The 23,587-nt window shown below is 41.8% G+C and overlaps 1 protein-coding gene across 2 annotated transcripts in view; it reads right to left on the bottom strand.

Annotated features, from left to right (window-relative positions):
* Window positions 1-20,157, bottom strand: part of LAMA4 (laminin subunit alpha 4) — a 140,128-nt gene extending 119,971 nt beyond the window's left edge. For both annotated transcript variants that reach the window (XM_061131637.1, XM_061131638.1), the window contains exon 1: window positions 19,560-20,157. In XM_061131637.1, coding sequence (XP_060987620.1) covers window positions 19,560-19,754 — 195 coding nt within the window. In that variant the 5' untranslated portion in view covers window positions 19,755-20,157. The remainder of the gene's footprint in view (window positions 1-19,559) is intronic.
* Between the last annotated feature and the right edge of the window lie 3,430 nt (window positions 20,158-23,587).

The following is a 23,587-nucleotide window of genomic DNA, read 5'->3' as shown; positions in this document are numbered from 1 at the left end:
GCTGAGAGTGTTTGATTTAAAGTAATTTTGTTATCTGTCATATAAGGGGGGAAAACTGTACTGATTTTAAAGCGATCATTTAGTTACAGATGTTTCCAGACCCCTTCCCTGATCCAAGGAAACAAAATACCATTCAACAACAAGCCCAGATTTAGAGATGGGGCTTGTTCCAATATAAACATTTCTTAGCTAGACCTTCTTCATGAAAGTGCATAGTCAATTTTTCCATATACAGTGGGAAAGACAAAGCTTTTAGCTTAAAAGGCGTTCTTGCCTGTGGCACAGAGCTCCTGGAATGAACAGCCTAGGGACGCCATGGTTCACCGAATGCTGATTTGCTTATCAGGAGTATAGGACAGGATTGTGTCAGAATGCTCATGTGCCACAAATAGAAAACTCAGCACCATTTTGGCTTTCAGTGTTTGGCATGGTCATTTATTCCCTCTGTGTCTCTCTTTGATGTAGTGCTGTTTACTCAGGGTCTGGGTTAGTGTGTGGCACAAAGCAGGTATTCAACAAATAAGGAAAGTGTGAACTATTTTCTTGAGCAACTATTATCCTGAAGGCACTTGGCCAGGCAATTTGGGGAACCAGACGATGAATTATGGATACTTCTGGCCACCAGGAGTTTAGTTGGGGCATTTAAGGTATATGTGTAACTTACTGTAATATGTAGTAGAAAGTGCTAAGAGTCATAATATAGGAAAAGTACAGAGAAACACTGAGAGAGTGACTGCTGCTGCTGCTAAGTCACTTCAGTCGTGTCCGACTCTGTGCGACCCCATAGACGGCAGCCCACCAGGCTCCCCCATCCCTGGGATTCTCCAGGCAAGAACACTGGAGTGGGTTGCCATTTCCTTCTCCGCTGAGAGAGTGAAGAGGAAGGGAAGTTTACTTTTAACCTGGGGGTGGGTAGTGTATCAAGAATGATTCTTCAGAGGAGGTAGCACCTGTGCAGGGTTTTCTTGAAAGAGAACACTGAAGCCGAAAGGCTGGAAAACACAGGACGGTTTTTAGTCACTTCCCATAAGGCAGAGAGGCTAGTACTCATATTCCTCTCATTGTTTTATTGCTTCAAGTAGACATCCTCCCTGCTCCCTTCCTCCCAGCCCCCAGTAACCTGCAATAAAAGGCACCAGATGGAATGACTTTTTTTCTACTTTCTGGGATCTTCTTTGGAAGGATTAGTTTAATATTAGTGATTAAACTCACGTGACATCTTCAGCAACCTTCTGGCTTATAGTATACTCACATGGAGATGCCACTTTCTATCTACACCACCTTATGTTTTCATAGACAACACTGGAGGCATGGCCTAAACCCTGAACTAAGAGTTAGGTATGCCTAGAAGCCTCATTAATTCCTTGTGGTCGTCAGGATCCCATAAAGAACTGTTATGTAGCTAGGAGTTAGGAGTTTGGAACTGACAAGTCAGAATTTGTGCATAGGGATAATGCCATTCAACTATAAGAAAAGAATATTTTTATTTTATCCTCTTTCATTCTGCTATCTAATGCATTTTACACAAAAGTGAGATGAGCCAGAGCATGATAATAGAAATACTTGGTTGTATGACCCCCTCTGCATTGGTGAAAGAAATGGCAACCCACTCCAGTGTTCTTGCCTGGAGAATCCCAAGGATGGGGTCACACAAAGTCGGACGCGACTGAAGTGACTTAGCAGCAGCAGCATGGCCCTCTCAGTAGCTACAAGATTGATTTAATTGATTGAGAATCTATTAACAATTAAAGCAAGAACCTTGTGCACTTGGTTTTTATTACTCTACTGTCAATAGCCCAGTCACTAAACGGTTGAAACAGAGCAAAACTCTATCCTCATTTCAAGCTTTGACTGCTATTTCAGTTTTTTTCTCCTTTTTTAAAAGTTTGTAAATTTCTTAGATGATGTGAGCTAAGTTCCAAGGAAATCCATGCTGACTCATGACTTTGAGGAGAGAGCACATTTTCTAGATGAATTTATGTTAGCAGATTTAAAAAAGAGAGACTGTAATCAAAGGAAAATCAAAACAGTTTAGATAATCAGAGATGAAGATACAGTGTCTTAAAATCAAAACAAGGGTATAACACTTGTTAGCTTTCAAAACAACTGAATGGGAGAGCAGACAAGAAGATGTTCTGCAGAAAGAAAACAACAAAATGCTTATTTCCACTGAACATTTTGATATAGTGCAGGTCCAAAAACACAGGTCACAGGAAAAATGTGCTTCACCTGCCAAAATAATCACAGATAGTCTTTGAGAGTAGGAAGAGCCCAGCCCTTTAATAAAGCCCAGAGATTTTAAGCACCTTACAAAGAGTATTATCCTTCCCCCATAAAGATAATTACTCGATCTTACAAAGATATTTGTGTTTTCTTAAATACAGTATTACTTTCACCATACTGAGGACCACAACAAAGATCAGGAGGATAACAAGGGATGATGGTGCCCACTATTTTGAAAGTGAACCGTTGAGTGCGCAGCATGTTAGAGCTGTTCTGCCTCCCAGAGACTTTCTTATTTTGCTGACTACATGGGGGCTGCCCTAACCCCCTGAAGTCTTTCTTATTTCTCATTCCCTATTAGACTCAGGGCACATCTAAGCAGTGCTATTTCTGGGGCAGTCCCTGGATTTTGTGTGTGGAGGTTGGGGGTACTTCCCTGGTGGTTCAGTGGTAAAGAATCCACGTGTCAATGCAGGAAATGCAGGTTTAATCCCTGGGTAGGGAAGATCCACTGGAGAAGGAAATGGCTACCCACTCCAGTATTCTTGCCTGGGAAATCCCATGGACAGAGGAGCCTAGCAGGCTGGATTTCAGGGGCAGTCCCTGGATTTTACTAACTATAGTTCTGTTTGGAATTGGTAGATTGTCTTTGAGAAACTTTCTGTTAGAAGAGTAGGGTGACTTGGCTTTGAGATCAGCAGTGAAAAAGCTCCACAGATAAAAACGGGGATGCTGAAACTCAGAACTGTTACAAAGCAGTTTGGGACAGTCACAGTGGGGTGCAACTGCCAGAGGAGACCACTTCAGTGCCAGCACACATTTAATTTTCTTCATTAATTTCTCAGCTTGTAATTGTTTTGCATCATGATAGGGAAGTTTCTTAAAGTCATGTGGAAACCTGAATGATGACTGTGTGCCGCAGGAAAAGCAGACATAATGTGGTCTGGGAATTTTTAAACTTAGTTCTTCAATTGTTTTAAAACAAAAGGGTCATTGTTCGTTTTTGAAGTAGATCTTTTTTCTTTCCTCCTTTTGAGATCCAGGATGTGTTATTTATTTTTATATGACCACCAGAAAAACTCTAGCCGGAAATTCTGAAATCTTACTGCACTTGAAAGCTTTCAAGTATAGGTGCTGAAAGCATAATTGAAGGCATCAGTAGGCATATGGGCCTAAGCAAAAATTCTTGAAATGAAAGAAGCTACAAGTAGTGTGGTTATAAATTAAATTCAAAATTTGGATAAATATACTGATCAAAAGCCAAGAGAATTTCTGATATCTTAGTAGTTAAATTATTTAGGAATAAGGCATCAGTGGTGATATGTCACAAGAAGAAAGTGAACATGGATACACTCTTGTCTGATCCAACTTTTTTAATATCCCAACACAGAGATCACCAGATGTTCCTCACCCCTATTATTTGCCCTGGTTATGGTGTCCATGCTGAGATTCAGTAGGACAAAAGGACTGCTCTAAAAGTCAGGAAACTTGGGTTGGTTCCAGTTCTGGAAACCTGCATGGGACCTTGAGGAAGTGACTTAGCTTCAAGCTCCAGTTTCTTCCTCTTTCAGTGATATTTGTGGCATAATGCTTTCTAGACTCTTCCCATCCAAATAATCTAGAATTCTGTAAACCTTCCTGCTGTTTCATATTTGTTCCAAGCTATGAAACTTTAGGCAAATTATTTAACATGTCCACATTTTGGCAAGTGAACGTGTTAGTAGCTCAGTCATGTCCAACTGTTTGTAACCCATGGACTATAGCTTCTGTCCATGGGATTTCCCAGGCAAGAATACTGGAGTGGGTAGCCATTCCCTTTTTCAGGGGATCTTCCTGACCCAGGGATGGAACCCCGGTTTCTGGCATTGCAGGCAGATTCTTTTTTGTCTGAGCCACCAGGGAAGCCTAACACTAACATATTTATATAAATTAGACTAATAACAGCTAGCCTGCCTGGTTTGTAAAATGGTTGCAAGGAATAAAGGTGGAAATATATATGAATATATCTTATAAATCACGGAAGCTTTTTAAGTATTAACATTGTTTTTTGATTAAGTTAGTCATTGGAAATTCCATTATTTTTCATTTGTAAATAACATTTGTCCAATATCAGTAGCTTTTTGAAAGCTGTGCTCTTTAAACTTGGGTTGAGATATATAGGGAGTTTTCCTAATTTATCAGAAGATCAGTTCTGTCTCAGTATTCTGAATATATTGTCATAAAGCAAAATAAAATATCTGGCAGCTTGCCTTAATGACACTGTGAAAAGCTTAAGGTGTCACTTTTTTATTCAAATAAAAAAAAAGATAAAGTTTAAAGTATTTATTTTTTTCCTTTTAGTAGACATAGCATGCATAGTGGAAGCATTTTGGCCTTTGAAGATGAAGGACTACAGATGGGTGTAATCCTGTGTTAAGGGAGGGGAAAGTAAGACCAAGAGTTATCTTTTTAGGTCAGAGTGCAGGTGAGAAAGGGTGGTTAGATTTTAAGATAAGATGATGTTAATAATGATAAAATAAGTGGTTTAGAAAAATAAGAACCATGCAAATGTCTGACTGTTCCTATGAGGACTGAAAGATACCATCATGTGCTCTGCCCAATACCACCCTCCAAAACTTTCCAAAACTCATTTGCTGTTTTGCTTAGCATTCCCAGGTAATAACTGAGACAAAAGTGGAATTTCCTAATTTCCTAGGAAAGGGCCAGAAATATCTTCTGACAGGAACAGGAAGCATAAAAATATCTCTCAGGAGAGCACCAATTGTTTAGAGATTCTAGCTTGTGTTTGGAGCTGCAGCAGAGGTGTTCAGGGCATCAGAAGCTCTGTGCAATCAGCAGTACACACTGACTCTGAGGCAGGTGTGTGTAACACTGAGATACTTCTCAGGAAGCACTGATTTGAATGAGATTTGGGGCAACATTTTGGGGATCTGTCGTGATCTAGAATATCAGCTTGGAAGCCTCCCAGTATCATGATTCTCAAACATTGTGGAACAAAGAATTCCCTTTCTATATGAGGGAAATCTCATGTAGGATTTACCTATGAAACCAATTAAAAAGATACACTGGTTAAAAGAAGCAGAGTCCCTGCCTCTTGCTGCTCACGCTCCCACACCCCAAGTTGTACCTGAGGCAGGGTATTTCCATGAAGCCTCAGTTTGAAAGCTACTGATTTAGGTCAGTAGGTCTTGTGTTAAAAGGTCTCTAAAGAGATTTTTTTCTATGAAGTATTACAGTTCTACAATTGTATTGCAATAATACAATACAATTCTACAGTAGCACCTCTGACTCCTCTGTCATCCTTGCTCTCCAAAACATGGCAAGTCATCTAATAAAATCTCTGCAATGACCCCAGCATCTGTTTTCTCTGTTGCAGACCATGGTCACCATCTAAATCCAGACCCTTCATACTTTCTTCTGGACAATTACCAATACATGATATAAGTTACCCAGTTCCAGGCTCTCTGTTGCCTACTGCCTTATCCACCCAATAGTCCCTTTCCAGGTCAATGCTGATGAAGACGTCTCCTTGAACTTCTTTATGCTTTGAAATCTTCAGTGACTCCTTGTTGTCCAGTCCCACCAATTTGGACTATCTCCCTTTTCAGAAGAACCTTGTGTCTTTGATCTTTATTTATCTGATCCCCTCAACTTGAATTTTCCTCAGTCTCAAAGATTCAACTTAAATGTCACCTATTCCATGAAGTCACCTATGAACTTCCCACTGGAAGTGAATATTCCTTCTAAACTCGCCTAAATAAGAGCTTTGATAACATACCAATTTAGTTGTTGTACACTATTAGTTACTTGTTTTATCTTTTTGACTGTGTTCTATGCATCCTTGTAGCATACAAAGCGGCTTGCTGAGGTAGTAGGCACCCTTTGAAAATAAGAAAACAAAAAATTTGATGCTGATCAATCAAGTGCCTCTGGACACCTAAGGAAGACAAAGTGGCAATATAGGGCTGACTATACTGTTCTCCATATTTCAAAATATCCAATAAAATTAATTGTGACATGCTCATAGAAACATACAACTGAACTGAAATGCTGAATTTTGTGTTTGTTTTTGCTTTTGGCTGAAGTTAATACCGAGTGATAACACATTATTTTATCAGAAGTTCTCTTTTGCTGTTATAAATTACTTTGTCTCATTAAAAACTGAGATACTGCTTAACATACTTCCCTTGGTAGGTGTTATTGACTCAATTATGTGTACCGCTCCCTGCCCTACCCCCATTCAATTCATATGTTAAAGTTCTGTGCATGATATGAGTATGTTTGGAGGTAGTGCATATAAAGAGGTAGTAAAGGTTGAGTGAGATCATAAGGGTAAGTCCTTAATCTGATGGAACTGGTGTTTTTATAAAAGAGGATGATCTCTGTCTTTCTCTCTCTCTGCATGTACTCAGAATAAAGGCCATGTGAGGACTCAGAGAGAGGATGGTCATTTACAAGTCAGGAAGAGAGCTCTCACCAGAAACCAATCCTGACCACTTGATTCCAGACTGCTAGGCTCCAGAAAGGTGAGAAAATAAATTTCTATTGTTTAAATCTCCCAGTCTGTGCTATAACATCATGGCAGCTCAAGCAAACTACTACAGTAAGCAGAACAGTTCCAAACCAGAGATTAGAGGAACAGGAGAAGCAGTAGAGATTCTTGGGCATGACAATCTGGGGAAGCGCTGCTGTAACACCTTCCTTTCTCCAAGGTTAACAACAGACTCCACAGGTGACTGCCAGCAGAGCTGTCCTCCTAGTTCAGGAGGGCAGAGGCTACCTGGGTTTGTTCCAGATGGAATCACTGATGCCTTGCCTGGTTCCTCTCAGCTCTTAGCCATTTTGAGCTGAGTGAGTAACTCACTTATTTCAGACATGTTAATTTATTAATATATAGTGCTTGATAATTTCTAGGAAAGAAGTTAACAGCTTATATGTCTTTTAGGTCTGACTTGAAACCTGCAGTTTCTAAGCTCCCTTTCTTTCCATATTGTCATTTATAAGATAAACAGGTACTAAGCCTTCACTCTGTTTTTTAATAGTGGACATACTTTGTCTCATAATTTCCCCTGAGACTCTGCCTTTACTACAGTTCAAGTTCTTTCTTTAGCTTTCTATCAAATTCTTTTAAGTTATAGGATCCTAATGTAAACTCAGGATTCCACTGAAGTGACTAATGTTTAGCTTAGGTGGAGATAAATAAATACATACACATTCAGATATTATGCCAATCTTTAATGCTCTTCTGCCCAAAGAAGAACCCCCCATTGTTACTGAGATGATAGAGTGAGTTTACTCTGGAACTTGAAAAACAAGTCAAAGTATAAACATACCACTAATTTAATGTTCTTTAAATAAACTCATCAGCTACTAACACCACTCTGGCATTCCTGGATGATACTGGGGACCCTTGTTAGCTGAGCAACTGTAAGACACTCTGAGATTTAGAAACAGATGTTAGAGGATATTTACAAGACAGAGATTAAGAACTTGGAGCCAGATTCCCTGAGTTGTGACCTTGAGTGAGTTACTCAATTTTTTATTCAACTTCTATATGACTCAGTTTCCTCATCTGTAGACTAGTGCTAATAGTAGTGCCTTCCTCATTATGTTGTGAGCAAAACTAATAATAGAGTGTCTCAAACAATGCCTAGGACATAGCAAGTGCTAAGCAGGTGCTTAGGCATTAAAAGAATGACAGCTGTCCTGTAAGGTTGTTATAAAATAACAAGGGGCCCTTTCAGGGCTGAGGCTACATCGGGGAGACCTGGAATCATCCAGGAGGATGGGGACTACTCCACTGATGCAGGAAGAGACAGAGACTCTGTCTCAAGAGCACTTTCCTACAAATCTCAGTCCCCTCTAGCTTGAGGACTAGCCTTGGCAATTTTCATTTTGGGGAACTAGCTCTTCCAAATCTCTTGTCAATATCTTTCTAGTTTATATCAGAGACCATACTTCTCCCTCCCCAAAGTCACATCATCCTCCCTATAGAAAGCCTCCCTTATTAGCAAAAGAAACATTATAATCCTGCTATTTCCTAAGAGTCTGGCAACACCCTGTTTTCAAGAAGATTCCATGAGTAAATTCTCCCCATCTCTACTCCCTTCCTCTGAAGGACACAGAGTCTGCAGTGGTCTTGTTCCTAGGTTGTGTGTGCTGGGAGAAGGAGAGAGTAGAAACCTTCCCTATCATTTCATGCCTTTCTTGAAATCCCTGTCCTGAACACCTACTATGTGCTCGCCAGGCTTTCAGGAAGTGATGTGACCTTCTCAGCTCCTCCAGATGCCTCGAAGCAGCAGTTTTCTTTGAAGCTTGAATTTTATTCTAAAGTGCACCTTTCCAGGCCAGGCACTAGTACTAGAGTGAACCTGTGAGCTCTCTCACTAGCCTCTCGCAGCCATGATTTAGTTTTATATTTTAGGCCTCTTTGTAATTACGTCAAAAACACTTCCTTTTCTGGATTCTCAATTTCCTGAAGTCCATTAAAGTCTAAGCCCAGCTGCATTTTTGAGACTAGTGGTTCTCATACTTTAATGTGCCTGTGAACAACCTGGGCATCTGGTAGAAAATGAAGATTCTGATTCTGGAGTGGGACCTGGGAGTCTGCTTGCCCAACACTGGCCCATGTGCTGCTGGCGCTGTTGTCCTTGGGCCACGCTTGGAGTCTCCATGACGTCGACTCCTCCTCCCCATAGTCATTCACGCTCCTGGGCAATTCTGATACACTGACAATTCTGACTTCCAGAAAGGTCCTTTCAAAAAATATTTGCTTCCAAATGTTGAGTTCTGATTTCTGCCCAGGCTAGAAAAGGCTATCGAAGTAGGCTTCCTCTTTACCTTATCACACAGTCTCAGCTGGCAGCAGTGATGCTGTGTCTATCATAATACAGTGATTTCAGTTGATGTTTATGATGAATCAGTAATCTCTCACTGGCTCTTCCTTCCTTTTGCAGAGTGAAAAGACAGTCTCCTCTCTGGACCCTCTGTCACAGGTCACTTAAGTGTTAGAAGATGCATGGACACCAGTCCCCATGTCCCTCATCTTGTCTATTGTCATACTTACTGTTTTCACATGTGGAGCTTAATGCTTAGAGTCACCCTGAAGGGTGTGGAGGGGGCAGACAGCAGTATCCAGGAAGCCCGATGTGGGAGACTGTAAATGTTCATTGGATACACTTAGGTCTCTGTCCTGGATACTGGCTGCGAACCTCCTGGGTGAGTCACCTTGGAAAGGCTCATGTCCATGGCTGGGCCAGTGCTCAGTTCTGCATTCCATCCTCAGCCCTGCCACTGGGGTTCTGAGGAAGCAGGAACAAGGACTCTGTTAAACCATTCTCATCCACCCTCTTCACCAGATCAGGACCCCATGTTTCCTTCAGGCTCGGATACTAAATCTCTGGGTTCTAACTAGGACAGCAGCGGGACTCTGAGTGATTCTGTTCCTTAAGTTGGCTTCTCTTTAACAGTTTATAATTTGATCTATTTATTAGACGATTATAGAACTTTGTTGCTTGCATTAACCTTGACTTTGTTTTTCAAGTCACCCCAGGAGGTGAAGGGACTTGCTCTGGTTCCTTTAACTGATAATGGTGATATGATTGTTAGTGGCATGGCCAAGAACCAGAATAGTTAGTTCCAGACTCACAGTTCAGTGCTTTTTCCCACTCTACTCAATTCTGGGAGACTTTCCTATTGATAATTCAACTTAAGGTTAACTAGAAACAGTAAAGAGTGAAGTGATAGTATATTGCATGCATGCCTGCTTAGTCATGTCTGACTCTTTGCAGCCCTATGGACTGTAGCCCACTAGGCTTTTCTGTCCATGGGATTCTTCAGGCAAAAATACTGGAGTGTGTTGCCATTTCTTCCTCCATGGGTAGTATATGAGAAGTAAACAGTTTTTTTTCTTAAAGATATCTATATCTATCTACCTATCTATGTATATATATATTGTTGTTTAGTCACTAAATCATGTCTGAGTCTTTTGTGACCCCATGGACCATAGCCCTCCAGGCTCCTCTGTTCATGGGATTTCCCAGACACGAATATTGGCGTGAATTGCCATTTCCTTCTCCAGGGGCTTCGTGATCCAGGGATCAAACCTGTGTCTCCTGCATTGGCAGGCAGATTCTTTACCACCAGGGCTCAGTGGTAAAGAATCTACCTTCAATGCGGGAGACCTGGGTTCGATCCCTGGGTCAGGAAGATCCCTTGGAGGAGGGCATGGCAACCCACTCCAGTATTCTTGACTGGAAAATCCCCACAGAGGAACTTGGCTGGCTATAGTCCATAGGGTTGCAAAGAGTCAGACATGACTGGGTGACTAAGCACAGCACTAAAGTTCTAAAGCTAAGGATGATTAAGTCCCTTGAAACAATTTGAAAGAAAATAAGGCTGGAAGTCAGAAGACATGGTTCCTGGCACTGCTGCTTGTGAGCTTTGCGTCCTTAAGTGAAGCAACTCAACCCCTCTAAGATTCAGCTTTCTTACCTATAAAATGAGAGAGTTTGAATCCCTAAACTCCCCTTCCAGATCTAATATCCTGTGATCCCTTTGATTTTATGGTTCCCACTGCAAGGTCCAATAGAGTTACACATCCAGTGATAACCACCCACTGGCTGGCATTGAAACAGGTCTCCTCTATGCTGAATTCTGTGCTGCAGTAGAGGCTTCAGGGCTTGTCTCTGGTTTAAGTCACATTTCAAGGTGTCTGCTGGCATTAATCACAACAGACAATAATTCCAAGGAAATAATACAGAATGAGGCAATCATTCATGCACCACAAAGAAACACTGGCCGGTCTCCAGGCATTCAGACTCAGTTCAGCCTCCAAATAACAGGCACTTGGCACCTCACCTGTGACCTGGGGATTGACAGAATCACAGGTGACAGAACCGCTCTGCTGTTCCCAGGACTAATAGCATACCGACAGGAAGAGAGGTTACACTTAGGGCACACTTAGCTTGTCAAATTATAGCACTGTTTATCAAAGGGTAGCATACACACTGTGACTGTGAACCTTGAAAGGCACTATAGAATAATTCTGCTATGGAAGAAGAAGCCAGCCATGATTTTAAACCCTGATTTTGCTCTGGCTCTTGTTGTGATTCTAGATGGTTCTACAGCCCTGGCATCCCACAATACAGGGGTTTGCTAGACATTTGTCTTGCCTTCTGCTGGTGTCTATATAATGCATTCCTTTGCTCCTACATTTGGCTTTTTAGAGCTGCTTAGTGCAGGGTGCCATGCTGTAGTTCACTTTGTAAATAGACAACAGTATAGCATGTAACGGTCACATCCTCGGTGAATTTAAGTGAGGCATCTTTGATCTCTAGACATCCCGATTTCCTTTAAAGCAGCCATGCCACTCCATGTAATGGAGGGCATAATTTCAAAATAAATATTAATATACAGAGTCTGCACTGTGCTTGAGAGTCCTGTTAGCTGTAGAATGCAGCACGGATCACTGCTCTAGTCTCCAAGAGACTTGGGCTAATGCAGCTTTTAATGTTATGGGATTTCTCCTACTCATTGGTTCCCATGGAGTCATAAACGTTGATACTTGACTCCATTTAGGTAAACACTAGAATCTCTAGCTTCCAGCAAAACACAACACACAAACTAGGAAATTCCTGGAAGGGAAAAGAGGGCCACACTGCATGTTACTCAAGTACAGCTGACCACTCGTTTCTTGTTGTTTTTTTTTAAGAGCATTTGTTTCTTCGTGTATTTTTTTTCCTTTATGTACAGGATTTGGGCTTTAATATGGACATTTTCCCACTACCATTCATCTTCGGAATGCTGTTTTCCCCAAGTTTCTCAGGATAAAAAGACTCAGATTCAGAGCTGAACTGCTGGCAGCTGAATTTCATTAAGACTTTGATGGGAAACTTAAGTTGGAATTACAAACATCTGTGGTTAAACTTCCCTTTAGTAAACCATTTCCCAGAATTTAACTTTACCACACTAGGAGCAAAAAGAAAAACAGCTGAAAAAAAGAATGCTGCTCTTTGGCAAATGCTGGAGTAGATACTTAAATATTCTTCTATGTGATGACTATATCTCAGTCAAGTAGCAGATTACTTGCTTTAGAAAACACGTTAAGTAATTGTTTGGAAATGCTAAGTTTTGGAACTCAGAGCATGTGTTGATGATCTGATTTTAATGGTTTCTAATCAATCACATGTCTCAGAATTATGTCTGGCCATCATTATATGGTTGCTTTGAGCAAGGAAAAACTCCATTCCTAAAGGAGAGGAGTTTTTTAGCATTACATGTTTAAGGAAATTATAACAAGTCAGATTTGAGAATTTAATTGTGAATGGGGGAAAAAAGTTATAGTCCTTGTCATATCAAATTTACTGCGGTTTTTCTTTTTGTTTAACTTTTTCAAGATTTTGAAAAGCTCATTCATTTCTCTTAACTACTCAGATTCCTGGGGAAAGGTTATGTTTAAAGAACCATTAGGGATATAATAATTAAGCTAGTTTCCTTCTCCAATGTTGAATAATCAACAAATCTGTAAGCAAAAGTTGAGAGTAATCAAATTTACAGAATAAATAAAAATTTAGATGAAAATATGCAAATACTACAAACCTAAATTTGCAGGTAGATAAAAACAGATAGTGGAAGAAAGAGGGTGAGTAGGGAAGGAGAAAAGAGAGAATGAGGGCAAACTTTGAGTTAGGCAGCTTATATACATAATTTCACTTAAATTTCACAAATAAGGCAAATATATTTGTACTCATTTTAAACCAACCAACCAAGCCTTTGAGCTAACCTGCCTAAAAGTCAAACAGCTAGAAAGTAGGGGAGCTGTATTCCTACCACATCTGTCTGGCCAGATGCGCATATCACGCCTTTGATGAAAGGTGAATTTCAAATGTAAAGCACAGGACTGCAAATAAACAGTCTTCAGGCTGAACTGGACCATCAGATGTGCTTCCCTCAGGGCGTTAAAAAAATTGAGTCAGCAATTTCACAGAAGAATCCAGATTCTATCTTCTCGTTAAACACAGAGGTGGGTGCCCCCAGAAGAGGCACGCTTCCTCTACTGTTTCTTGGGCCCCATCACTCATAGGACGTGTTCCTTTCACTGCCCAGTTGTTTTCTACTTGGCCTCTATAAAAATCTGAGCTTCAAAACTTTCTCTGTTCCATAGGATCAGCAATTCTGTTTCTAGGTATATATCCAAAAGAACTGAAAGAAGAAACTCAAATGGATAATTGTAGACCAATGTTCATAGCAACACTTTTCATAGCAGCCAAAAGGTAGAAACAACTCAATGTCCACCAACAGGTAAATGAATAAACAAAATGCAATATGTACGTAGAATAGAATATCATTCAGCCTTAAAAAGGAATGAAATTTGGACACATGCTACAAAATGGATGAACCTTGAACACGTTATAGTGAGTGCAGTAAGGCAGATAAGAAAAGACAAGTAGATTCCACTTATATGAGATAGCTAGAATAGAATGGTGGCTGCCAGGGCCTGGGGAAAAGGCTAATGGGAATTATTGTTTAATGTATACAGTATTAAGTTTCAGTTGGGAAGATGAAAAAGCTTTGGAGATGGATGGTGGGAATGAAGATTGATGGCATTGGATGATGATGAATGGTGAATGTACCTAATGACATTTAAAAATGGTTAAAATAGTAAATTTTGAGTCTATTTTACCACAATTAAAATTTTTTCTTCTGGTTAAATCTGAGAACTCTAGAATCACAGCAAATGGAATTCTCTATTTTTCAGCAGTCTTATAATAAATTGTGTAATATAGGCCATGTAATTTATGCTACTCATCTAGGAGGTTAGGTGTTAGTTGTCCAGTCATGTCCGACTCTTTGTGACCCCATGGACTGTAGCCTGCCAGGCTCTTCTGTCCATGGGATTCTCCAGGCAAGATTACTGGAGTGGGTTGCCATTTCCTTCTCCAGGGGATCTTTCTGACCCAGGGATTGAACCCAGGTCTCCTGTATTGCAAGCAGATTCTTTACCATCTGAGAGCCACCAGGGAAGCCCTGCATAAGTGGTCTTTGAATGGTATTTTATATATCTTCATTTTATTCCCAAACTTTGACGAAAATTATTTCCACATATAGTTCTATTTACCTAGCCACATTTTCCTAGATACTCTTGCAAGTTGAATTACTTGCATAAACTCCTTCCTAGCTGTGCCACTTAGCAGGCAGGATGCCTGGGCAAATGCTCTGTGCCTCAGTTTCCGCATTTGTGAAATGAAATGATAACTATGCCAGTCTATTGAATTGTTATGAGGGTTAAAGGAAATAACTCACGACAAGTGCTTAGACCAGTGTCTGACACATGGTAAATACTAATGAATGTCATCTATAGGCCATGGTATTACCATTATTATTGTTGTTGTTGTTGTTACTATATTCCAATTCTTCTAAAATAATGTTTCCTATGAGCCTTGTTCAGAGTTTGATGAGTGGCTGTGCTCTGCTCTCCTACCCCAGGAGTAGTACTTTTTCTATATTACCCCCATGGCATTTGTGATAATCATTCTTATAGAGCATTAATTCATTCTGCTTTATATAGTGGCTATGTATATATCTTTCTATCTTAGATTGCTTACTCCTTGAGGGTTGGAATGTGACTGCTTGTTTTTGTGTCCCTCCTGGCCCTTGCTTTATTGCCGTTTACATGGCAGAACTCAAAACCTCCTCTTTGGAGGATATTGAATGAAATAGGCTTCCCAGGTGGCACAGTGGTAGTGAATCTGCCTGCCAAATGCAGGAGATGCAAGAGACGCAGGTTTAATTCCTGGGTTGGGAAGGTCCTCTGGAGTAGGAAATAGCAAACCATTCCAGTATTCTTGCCTGGGAAATTCCATGGACAGAGGAGCCCGGTAGGCTACAGTCCATGGGGGTCACAGAGAGTCGGACGGACAGAGCACACACACACAAGTGAATGAAATAACGACTGCGTGCCAAGGTGGATGTGAGGGTGTCAAATTACCAACCACACTGTTGAAGAGCAGTACAGAATGATGGCCCAGGCCAGTGACTGGAAGTCTTAGTGTGATTCTACAGAGCCTCTTTCAAAGTCTGGGAGCAAGATAAGGAAAAGGAAAGCAGATAGTGAAAGAGATCTAAGCTGTCTTTTAATAAACATATTGCAGTCCTTTAGCGGCCAGGCACCTAACTATGTTTTGGAGTACTGGATCACAAATAGACCATGAAGGGAGTCTAGAAGAAAAGTCCATCAGAATGATTCTACTTCATAGTGCTTGTTTTTTAGCAAGCAGGTTGGTGGCTCAGACGGTAAAGCGTCTGCCTATGATGAGGGAGACCCAGATTCAATCCCTGGGTTAGGAAGATCTCCTGGAGAAGGAAATGGCAACCCACTCCAGTATTCTTGCCTGGAAAATCCTATGGACGGAGGAACCTGGTGTAGGCTACAGTCCATGGGGTCGCAAAGAGTCGGACACGACTGAGCGACTTCACTTCGCTTCACTTCTTGTCTCAAGCAAGGTATACTTGTACATGCAGTTCATGGGGGACTAATTTTCTTGGAGGGAAGCTAAGAGCAGCAGCAGCAAAACCCAGGCAGGTTATTAGGAGATACACTCCTGTTTTCCCCTCTCAGGGAAGTTTGCTCAACATTGTCAGTGATTTCCCTTATTTTCTCAATAATCTACCAAAGGCAGTAGAGGCACTGTGGCCCTCTGCCACTTCACACTTTGCCCCTCCAGCAGAGTCCCCATCTCCTCCTGAGTCTCTGGGTGGCTTCCTTCCAGCCACAAAGGATATAGACAACAAACAAACAGCAATATTAAGTAAAACAGCACCATAAAATAAAGTCCTGAGAAATATGCCCAACTAATGCTTTCTTTTAGTCAACCTCTAACCTAGTGTTTGTGACCTTGTTTACCTCCTGCTTCTTTCTGATAGACAGGAATGTCACTCTTTCCGAGGACACTTTGATGCCCTCCCCTGGGGATATTACTCTCTCTGTCCCTGCATCCCCGCCCGTTCTTTTGCGTCTCCGTATTGGCCATGAAGATTTGTGCCTAGTTTCACTTGCTATTGGAGAAGGCAATGGCACCCCACTCCAGCACTCTTGCCTGGAAAATCCCATGGATGGAGGAGCCTGGTAGGCTGCAGTCCACGGGGTCTCAAAGAGTCGGACATGGCTGAGCGACTTCACTTTCACTTTTATGCATTGGAGAAGGAAATGGCAACCCACTCCAGTGTTCCTGCCTGGAGAATCCCAGGGACGGGGTTGTACAGAGTCAGACACGACTGAAGTGACAGCAGCAGTAGTAGTCACTTGCTATAATGTGTACAATAAAATTAAGACTTTGTTTTCTTAAATGTGGAATATTAGGATACTAAATCTACTTTATGACACTACCTAGTTTCCCCTTTCCCCACCCCTACCTACTGAAAATCATTGTTCTCACCATACACTCAGGAATAACGGACTCAGTAAATTATCTGCTTATATAAAAAAACAAAGCAGATAGTGAGGAAATCCTGCCAACTAGCAGTTACCCATGGGTACTCCTCTTTTCACATTCTCTGCATCCTGGGGGAAGCTTGTGCTTATTTTAGAAGGTAAGGAGGGGCCTTCCTTCTTGGTCAGCCAGTGCATCCTATCCTTTTCCTCATTGCACTTTTAATGCATCTGTTCTCCAACTCACACTGTGCACCAGTGTGCCTTCCTCTGTGCTGAGGGTGGAGGGCTCAGGTGGAGAGGATGTCAGTCCTGCTATGGAGGAGCATGGGGGAGCCTTAGAAAGACTGCCAGCCTAGCACCTCCCACTGCTCCACGCTTGCCTTAATATTTTTCTTCCTTCCCTTTGAAGGCAAATTGAGGAATGACCATTTATACATACATACATATATATATATATGTTTATATCCTATTCAAATAAAATGAATGTATTTTTAGAATATCCTTCCATCCACTTCTCGAACCTCCCACGAATAATATTCTGTATGAACCCATGTTCTCTTTCTATAGATGAAAATACAGCCTCCTGAACCAATTCATCAGTGTGGTTGTATCATGTTATTAAACCTCCAGAATGTATTTGATTTCAGGTCTCCTTCCTGGCTATAAAGAGCATGGGAAACCCGACTGGTGGGGCATTGGGATCGCTGTGGGACCACAGGCTGACTGGAGGCATTATGTGAAACTATGCAGTGGGAACATAATTATCCCAATTCCACCCTTTCTACATCATATACTTTGAGTGACTAACAGCTTCTTTCTGTTTCCCTAAACCAAAAACCTCAATGGGCATTCTGAACCTATTAGTCTCTGACAGTATTACAAATTTAGCTCACTACAGGACATTCTTTTTGATTGAAAAGATACAGACAAGCAATATTAAGTAAAATAGCAGCATAAAAATAAACTTCTGAGAAATATTCCCAAATAAGGGTCTCTTTCAGTCCAATAATCCATGTATTCATAATAATAATAAAGATAACACTTAGGATGTATAAAGCATTTACACTGTCAGTCACTGTGTTAAGCCCTATTTTATCTAATTTCATCACAGTTAGTATATGAAGTGCGAGGTAGACATCAGTAACTTCTCTAAGCCTCAGTTTCTTTATCTGCAAGTTGGGCATCTGTAGTTTGCCCAAGGTAAGGAGCACATAAGCTAAAATTTGAGCTTGGGACCACCAGACTGCAAAGCCTGCAATCTGAAACTCTGTTGTGCCGACTTATTATTTCACTGGGTATGTGAGTGCATAAGAAATTGTTTGGGGTTTCAGCAATAAATTTAAGTTTCCCTAAAAATAAAATAATTATTTTCTTACTTTTTGTGAGAGGAGAATTACAAAAAGTTATGTGTGCCTGTCTTTTTAGAATTAGCAGGTAAAAACACAGAATGCCCAGATAAACTGAATTTCAGATCAACAATGAAAAATCTTTTTAGCATAAATACATCTCATGAAATATTTGAGACATAACTAAAAATCTATTTGTTGTTTTTCTGAAATTCAAATTTAATTGGGTGTCCTGTATTCTATCTGGCATTCCTACTCTTAAGTCAAGCATTTCATCCTGGAACTTTCCACACTCAAAGCAACAGGTGGAGATAATGCTTCCTGAGGGGTTGATTCCAAGCCTGTAGAGAAGTGAAGCCTTCCCACTGTGTGGAGTGTCTCCTGATCTGGTGTCTCTCCACATCTGAGTACAAAGTTGACTGGAAGGCATGCCCCTCTTTCTCATGGGGATTACATTTCATACCACAATAGGGGTTGGTATGCTCTGGCCCTACCCATCCTCCCCTCATTTTAGGGTGTGGGTAGAGCTCACTCCTGGAGGAGGACCATCTTCACGCAGCATATCTCATCAGTAGTAATTAATAAAGCTACAGTTACACTAACAATTAGTAGGACTAGCAGCAATAATCCAGACTTCAGTGCTGTAAGAAATGGTATCGGTCCCGTAGTAGCTTTGGTTCCACAGTTGCTGTAACTATAGCCTTAGGGTGTGTGTATGTGTGTCTTCTGAGGTCAACTGCTCTTTCTTTTCCCATGAACTTAGGTGACTTCATTTTCCTCCTACTTAGCATCCCCCACACACTGGACATGCTGTTGTCTGTCTTGGCTCAAGGGGTTCTTAAATCACTTACTCTGGATCCATCTTTCTTTACCCAATTTCTACACTTTGGTTATGTTTTCAATGTAAATGCTATTGCAAGGAATTCAAACGACAGCTCTTTGAATATCATCAATAGCATATATTCATCATTTTTACATTTGGTTTGGGGCTTGACTTTCATCATGACCTCTTGTTTCTGGAATATAATGGCTCCTGTCTATTTAAGGTTATTTCCTCTGCAGTTTGCTAACAGCTTCTTTAGTGCCCTCACTCACCCCTCACCCGCCCCTGTTGCAGAGGACCTTCTGCTAATTTGCGACCAAAAGATTGGCTCCGCACTGTTGTTCCCACTGTCCTAATATCACCGAGAGGAGGAGCAGGAAGCCAGTGACAGGGCACACATATTATGCTGTGTGACTTGACAAAAATGACTCTACTGGACCATACAAGTGGCAGAAAGTCACAGAAGTGCCACTGTGGCCCTAGGTGACAGTCTAGCTTACTGACTCAGGATTCAGGACACATGCCCTTTTGCCAGCTCGAACAAGGACATGTTCCAAAGTCCAAATCTAAAGTACAAAGTAAAACTCTTTATTTCAAGTTTCTGAACTGACCTAGTCCAGGTGAAACTCTCAAGGCGGGTGGAAAAGGGAAGGCGGGGGAGGGGAACAACGAGTGTGGCACACGCCGCACGGGGCGCAGGTGCCCCAGTAGGGTGACAACGGCAGGGGCACTGTACCTTGGCAGCAGGCGGCAGGCTTCCGGGAGCCACGCGGGGCTCGCTGGTCTCAGGCGGGTCTAGTCGGCCGAACGCTGAGCTCCCTTCAATGTCAAAAGGAAAGGCGCTGCCGTCCCCAGACGCGGCGCGGGAGCAGGCGGCGCCCCAGAGGAGCCACAGGGGCAGGACTGCGCACCAGGCTGAGCTCAAAGCCATCTCTCCGCTGACATCCGACAGGGCTTGTCCAGGGGCTCGGCCACTGTTAGTCCTCGCCAATCCCCGCTGTGATGCGGTGGTGCCTCGCTTAGAGTACCTTCTTTGCGTCTGCGGTATCCAGACGTGGAAACTCAGGGCAGCCCCGGGAGCAACTTAGTAGAAAAAGGGAGAGTGAGAGAGGAAGCTAGAGCCTGCCTCCCTCCCTGCTTCCCTCTCTCTCTTCTTTCTCTCTCCCCTCTGTTTCCCTCTCTCACTTTCTCTCTCTCTCCCCAGAGACACTGGCTAAAGAATGTACAGATGGATGCAGCTTAAAACTCAGCATCAAGCGGCGGATGGGTTTGGGACGAGACCGGGAGCGCAGGCCACCTCCTGTCCCCGGCGGTCGGGTGGGGACTGAGGGTTGCGCTGCCCTGGCTTCCTTCCCACACCCATTCTTACCACTCCCTTTTTACCTTCTCTTCCAGGACCTCCCCCTCCAAGCTGGTCTTTCAGGCACTCTGGCTGGGCCTTTCCTGGCGTCCTCCCCTCCCCTCTCAGTTTGGAGCCCCTCCAAGTGCCCCAGATGAATATTCAGCTTTTGTAATTGCTTCCTCACTTCTCTTATTTATTTAGCTAAGGTGCCGGATGTCTTATCTATATTTATGCAGATCTTTTATGTGGCCCCGCTGGTTTGCAGGAAAGTGGGTGGGAAAGGGATTCGGGCTGGAGCCAGAGGTGGATGCTCCCAGATGGCAGGGGAGAGGGCACCCACTTCCTTGGGCAGCTTTCTCCTTTTCTAGATAGGCTGCTGCGGTCTTTGTGCTCATACCTTCCCTGGAGACTGGCTGGCCACCCTCTTCCTTCCAACAGTCCTCACCCAGAGGGCTTGGGAAAAGAATATCTTTCACTCCAGCGCTGGAAAATGACTTCATTACTCAAATGCATGAACTTTTATTTACAAAGAACATCTTGTTTTCCTCCTAAAGCGGTGCTTTGTAAGGGGCCCGAAACAAGGCTTGCTGTGTATGAGCCTGTCAAATATACTGCCTACAGCCCGACCTCTTCCTCTTGGCCTGTAATCTCATGCCTACTACATCTGTCTGTCATGTAACCTTTCCAAGACTTTGGGGTAAAGTTGAGCAACAATTATGTTGGGCTACCCATGTAGATGGGTCAGTGGCCACTACAGCTGAGATACCTTTGCATTCATGGGCTTTATAAGGAGCTTTAAACATTCCTGTGAGACCCAAACATGTCTTAAAAAGGATTATATAAGACACTCATACAATGACACTTAAGTAAGTTCTGAGGTGTTTGAAATCACTCACAGTCGTGCAATAAGACATTTCAATAAAACCTGTTAGCTCTATTTATAGGACAAAAATCATTTTATCTAAGAATATACAAAGCAGCCATTTATTTTGTACCTATCATATGCCAGATACTTTGCACGTATTATTTGTAAGCCTCACAGCATTTTTGCAAAATAGGACTATTATTTCTTTTTATAGAATTAAAAAAGGAGGTTCTGAAAGACTAGGACATTTGCCCATCACACAGCTGGTAGAAAGCTGGACTCAGTAATCACTGATTCTAAAACTACCTTTCACATTTATACCATACTGAAACTTGCAAAATAAAGGCCACAAATTCAGAGACAGAAGAGATGACATGCCCATTTTTTTGGAGTACATTCTAGGTGTCAAAAAGTTTGCATTATCTAATTTATTTCCATCTTCACTATAATGAGGTAAGTATTGTTATATACATTTGGTAATAGGTATGTGCTAAAAGTACTACTGGAACAGGTAAATCTGATGCTAAGGTCATTGATTTTTCAACAAAATGGTATAGCGCAAAAGTACCAAAGTTGGAAGAAGCAAAAGGCTTTCATATATCCCAAAGTATCTGTAATGTTTTCATTTTAAAATGTAAAAATAGTGTTGTAATGAATCATTAAGCTAATTTACTATTGTCTTCTTCCACATAAGCTGGTTAACTTGCTAAATTAAGTAAAAGAACTTAAGAATATATATTTGGTTTGGTTGGTTCTTTAAGAAACTTACATTGGGAGACAAGATGACCAGACTCTAAAGAAGAAAAACTTGTTGCTCAAATATCCTGTCCCACTCTCACTTTTAAAAAAAACTTTCAATAATAATAATTATTATTATTGTTACTATTATTTATGTACATATAATATTCTGACTTCAGACATAGACCTCATCAGTACACAGAAGCTGTTCACATTTGTTTCCTGAAGGATTATGTCCTGTCCTTCATTTAATGTCAATTAACTGCACACTTTTTATTTTATTCAGAGTCTCTTTTTCCTGCTTGCCAGGTAGTGTTCAGATTCTCTGAGAGGCCTGAGCAGTGGGGGTAGAAATACACTTATTCAAGACATATGAGCTTTTAATTTTTTATTAAATGTGTGCTTCTAACTCTTCCTCCTCCTCTTCTTTCTACAGATACTACTAGTATTTTTGAGACAAAGCAAGTAATACACAGGAACATGAGTTTTGTATGAAAGAAAATAGGCTTCAAATCCTAGGTTTGTTTACAGTGGTTCTGGGAGCTTGACAGAGCTTGATCTCTCTGAATGTCCGTTTCCTCATCTGTAAAATGGGATCATGATGCCACATTCATTGAGTAATAAATGAAATAATGTGACTAAAGCATTAACACAGACTGGCATATAGTCAGTGCTCAGTATTTACTATTTAACTACACTGTATTTTAAAGTCTTAAAAAAGAATAGAATCTTTATTTTTAAAGAGAAAAAATAACTATGTTTATTTATCCTGTGACTTGAGTAACCTTCCATTTGCTGAAAATAGCTGTTCACATTTCTGGTTGCTGCTTGGGACTTCCCTGTATAACCATGAATGAGGCAGTCACGGATCTTAGAGTGACAGGGCAGGCAGGAGAGGAGGGAGACTGGCTATTTTATGGCAAATTGGAAGGCACTGGAACAAAGGTAATCATCACCAAAGGCCCACCTCAAGACCATCAAAGGCCTGAATGAGGCAGAATTTTATTTCTGCTAGCACTACAACTGGGAAGTGTCTCCAGAGTGACTGCTCTCTTATCACGACTTTCCTTCTCTCCCTCTCCAGGCATTCAGCAAATAGTTTTATGTCCACTCTCCTTCTGGGACTCCCACCTACCCCGCAGTGGAAGGGGAGCTGCTCTGTCATCCCCAATGCACAGAGGAGAGCCAACATTGCGTAGGCTAAGAGGTTAAATGGGGCTTCCCTGGTGGCTCAGATGGTGAAGAATCTGCCTGCAATGCAGGAGACCTTGGTTCAATCCCTGGGTTAGGGAGATCCCCTGGAGAAGGGAATGGCTACCCACTCCAGTATTCTTGCCTGGAGAAGTCCATGGACAGAGGAGCCTGGCAGGCTACAGTCCATGGGGTTGAAAAGAGTCAGACTCAACTGAGCGACTAACACTTTGACTAGATGGTGTTAAATGGCAAGGACATTAGGCTGGTAGTGCAGGATGAGGGTCCCATGTCTTCTGATTCCTAGGCCAATCCTTTCCCAACCAGACCAAGCTATTTTTAATTCTGGCAGCAGCAGATCTGGTGGTTTGGAGGCTTTATCAACAGAGGGTCTGGAATTCTCTTCTGAGTTCCCTGCTACCATTATCAACAGATAAATATCAGGGCTGCTTACTCCCTTCAGCACTTGGTGGTTGGGCCTGTCCATAGCGTCCAAGGGTCTAGCGAGGGTGTTGTTAATGCATCCCATGTGCCCTTCTGCAAATAGAAAGTCACGTCAGATGCTATTTTGGATTTTTAAGTGCTAATCTTGGCCATAGTTAGACAGAGGGTTGTTGTGGGGACTGTG

Source organism: Dama dama, chromosome 28 (assembly GCF_033118175.1).
Source record: "Dama dama isolate Ldn47 chromosome 28, ASM3311817v1, whole genome shotgun sequence".
Classification (NCBI taxonomy): Eukaryota; Metazoa; Chordata; class Mammalia; order Artiodactyla; family Cervidae; genus Dama; species Dama dama.
Note: the sequence above shows the minus strand (reverse complement) of the source record. Positions and strands in the feature narration are given on the sequence as shown.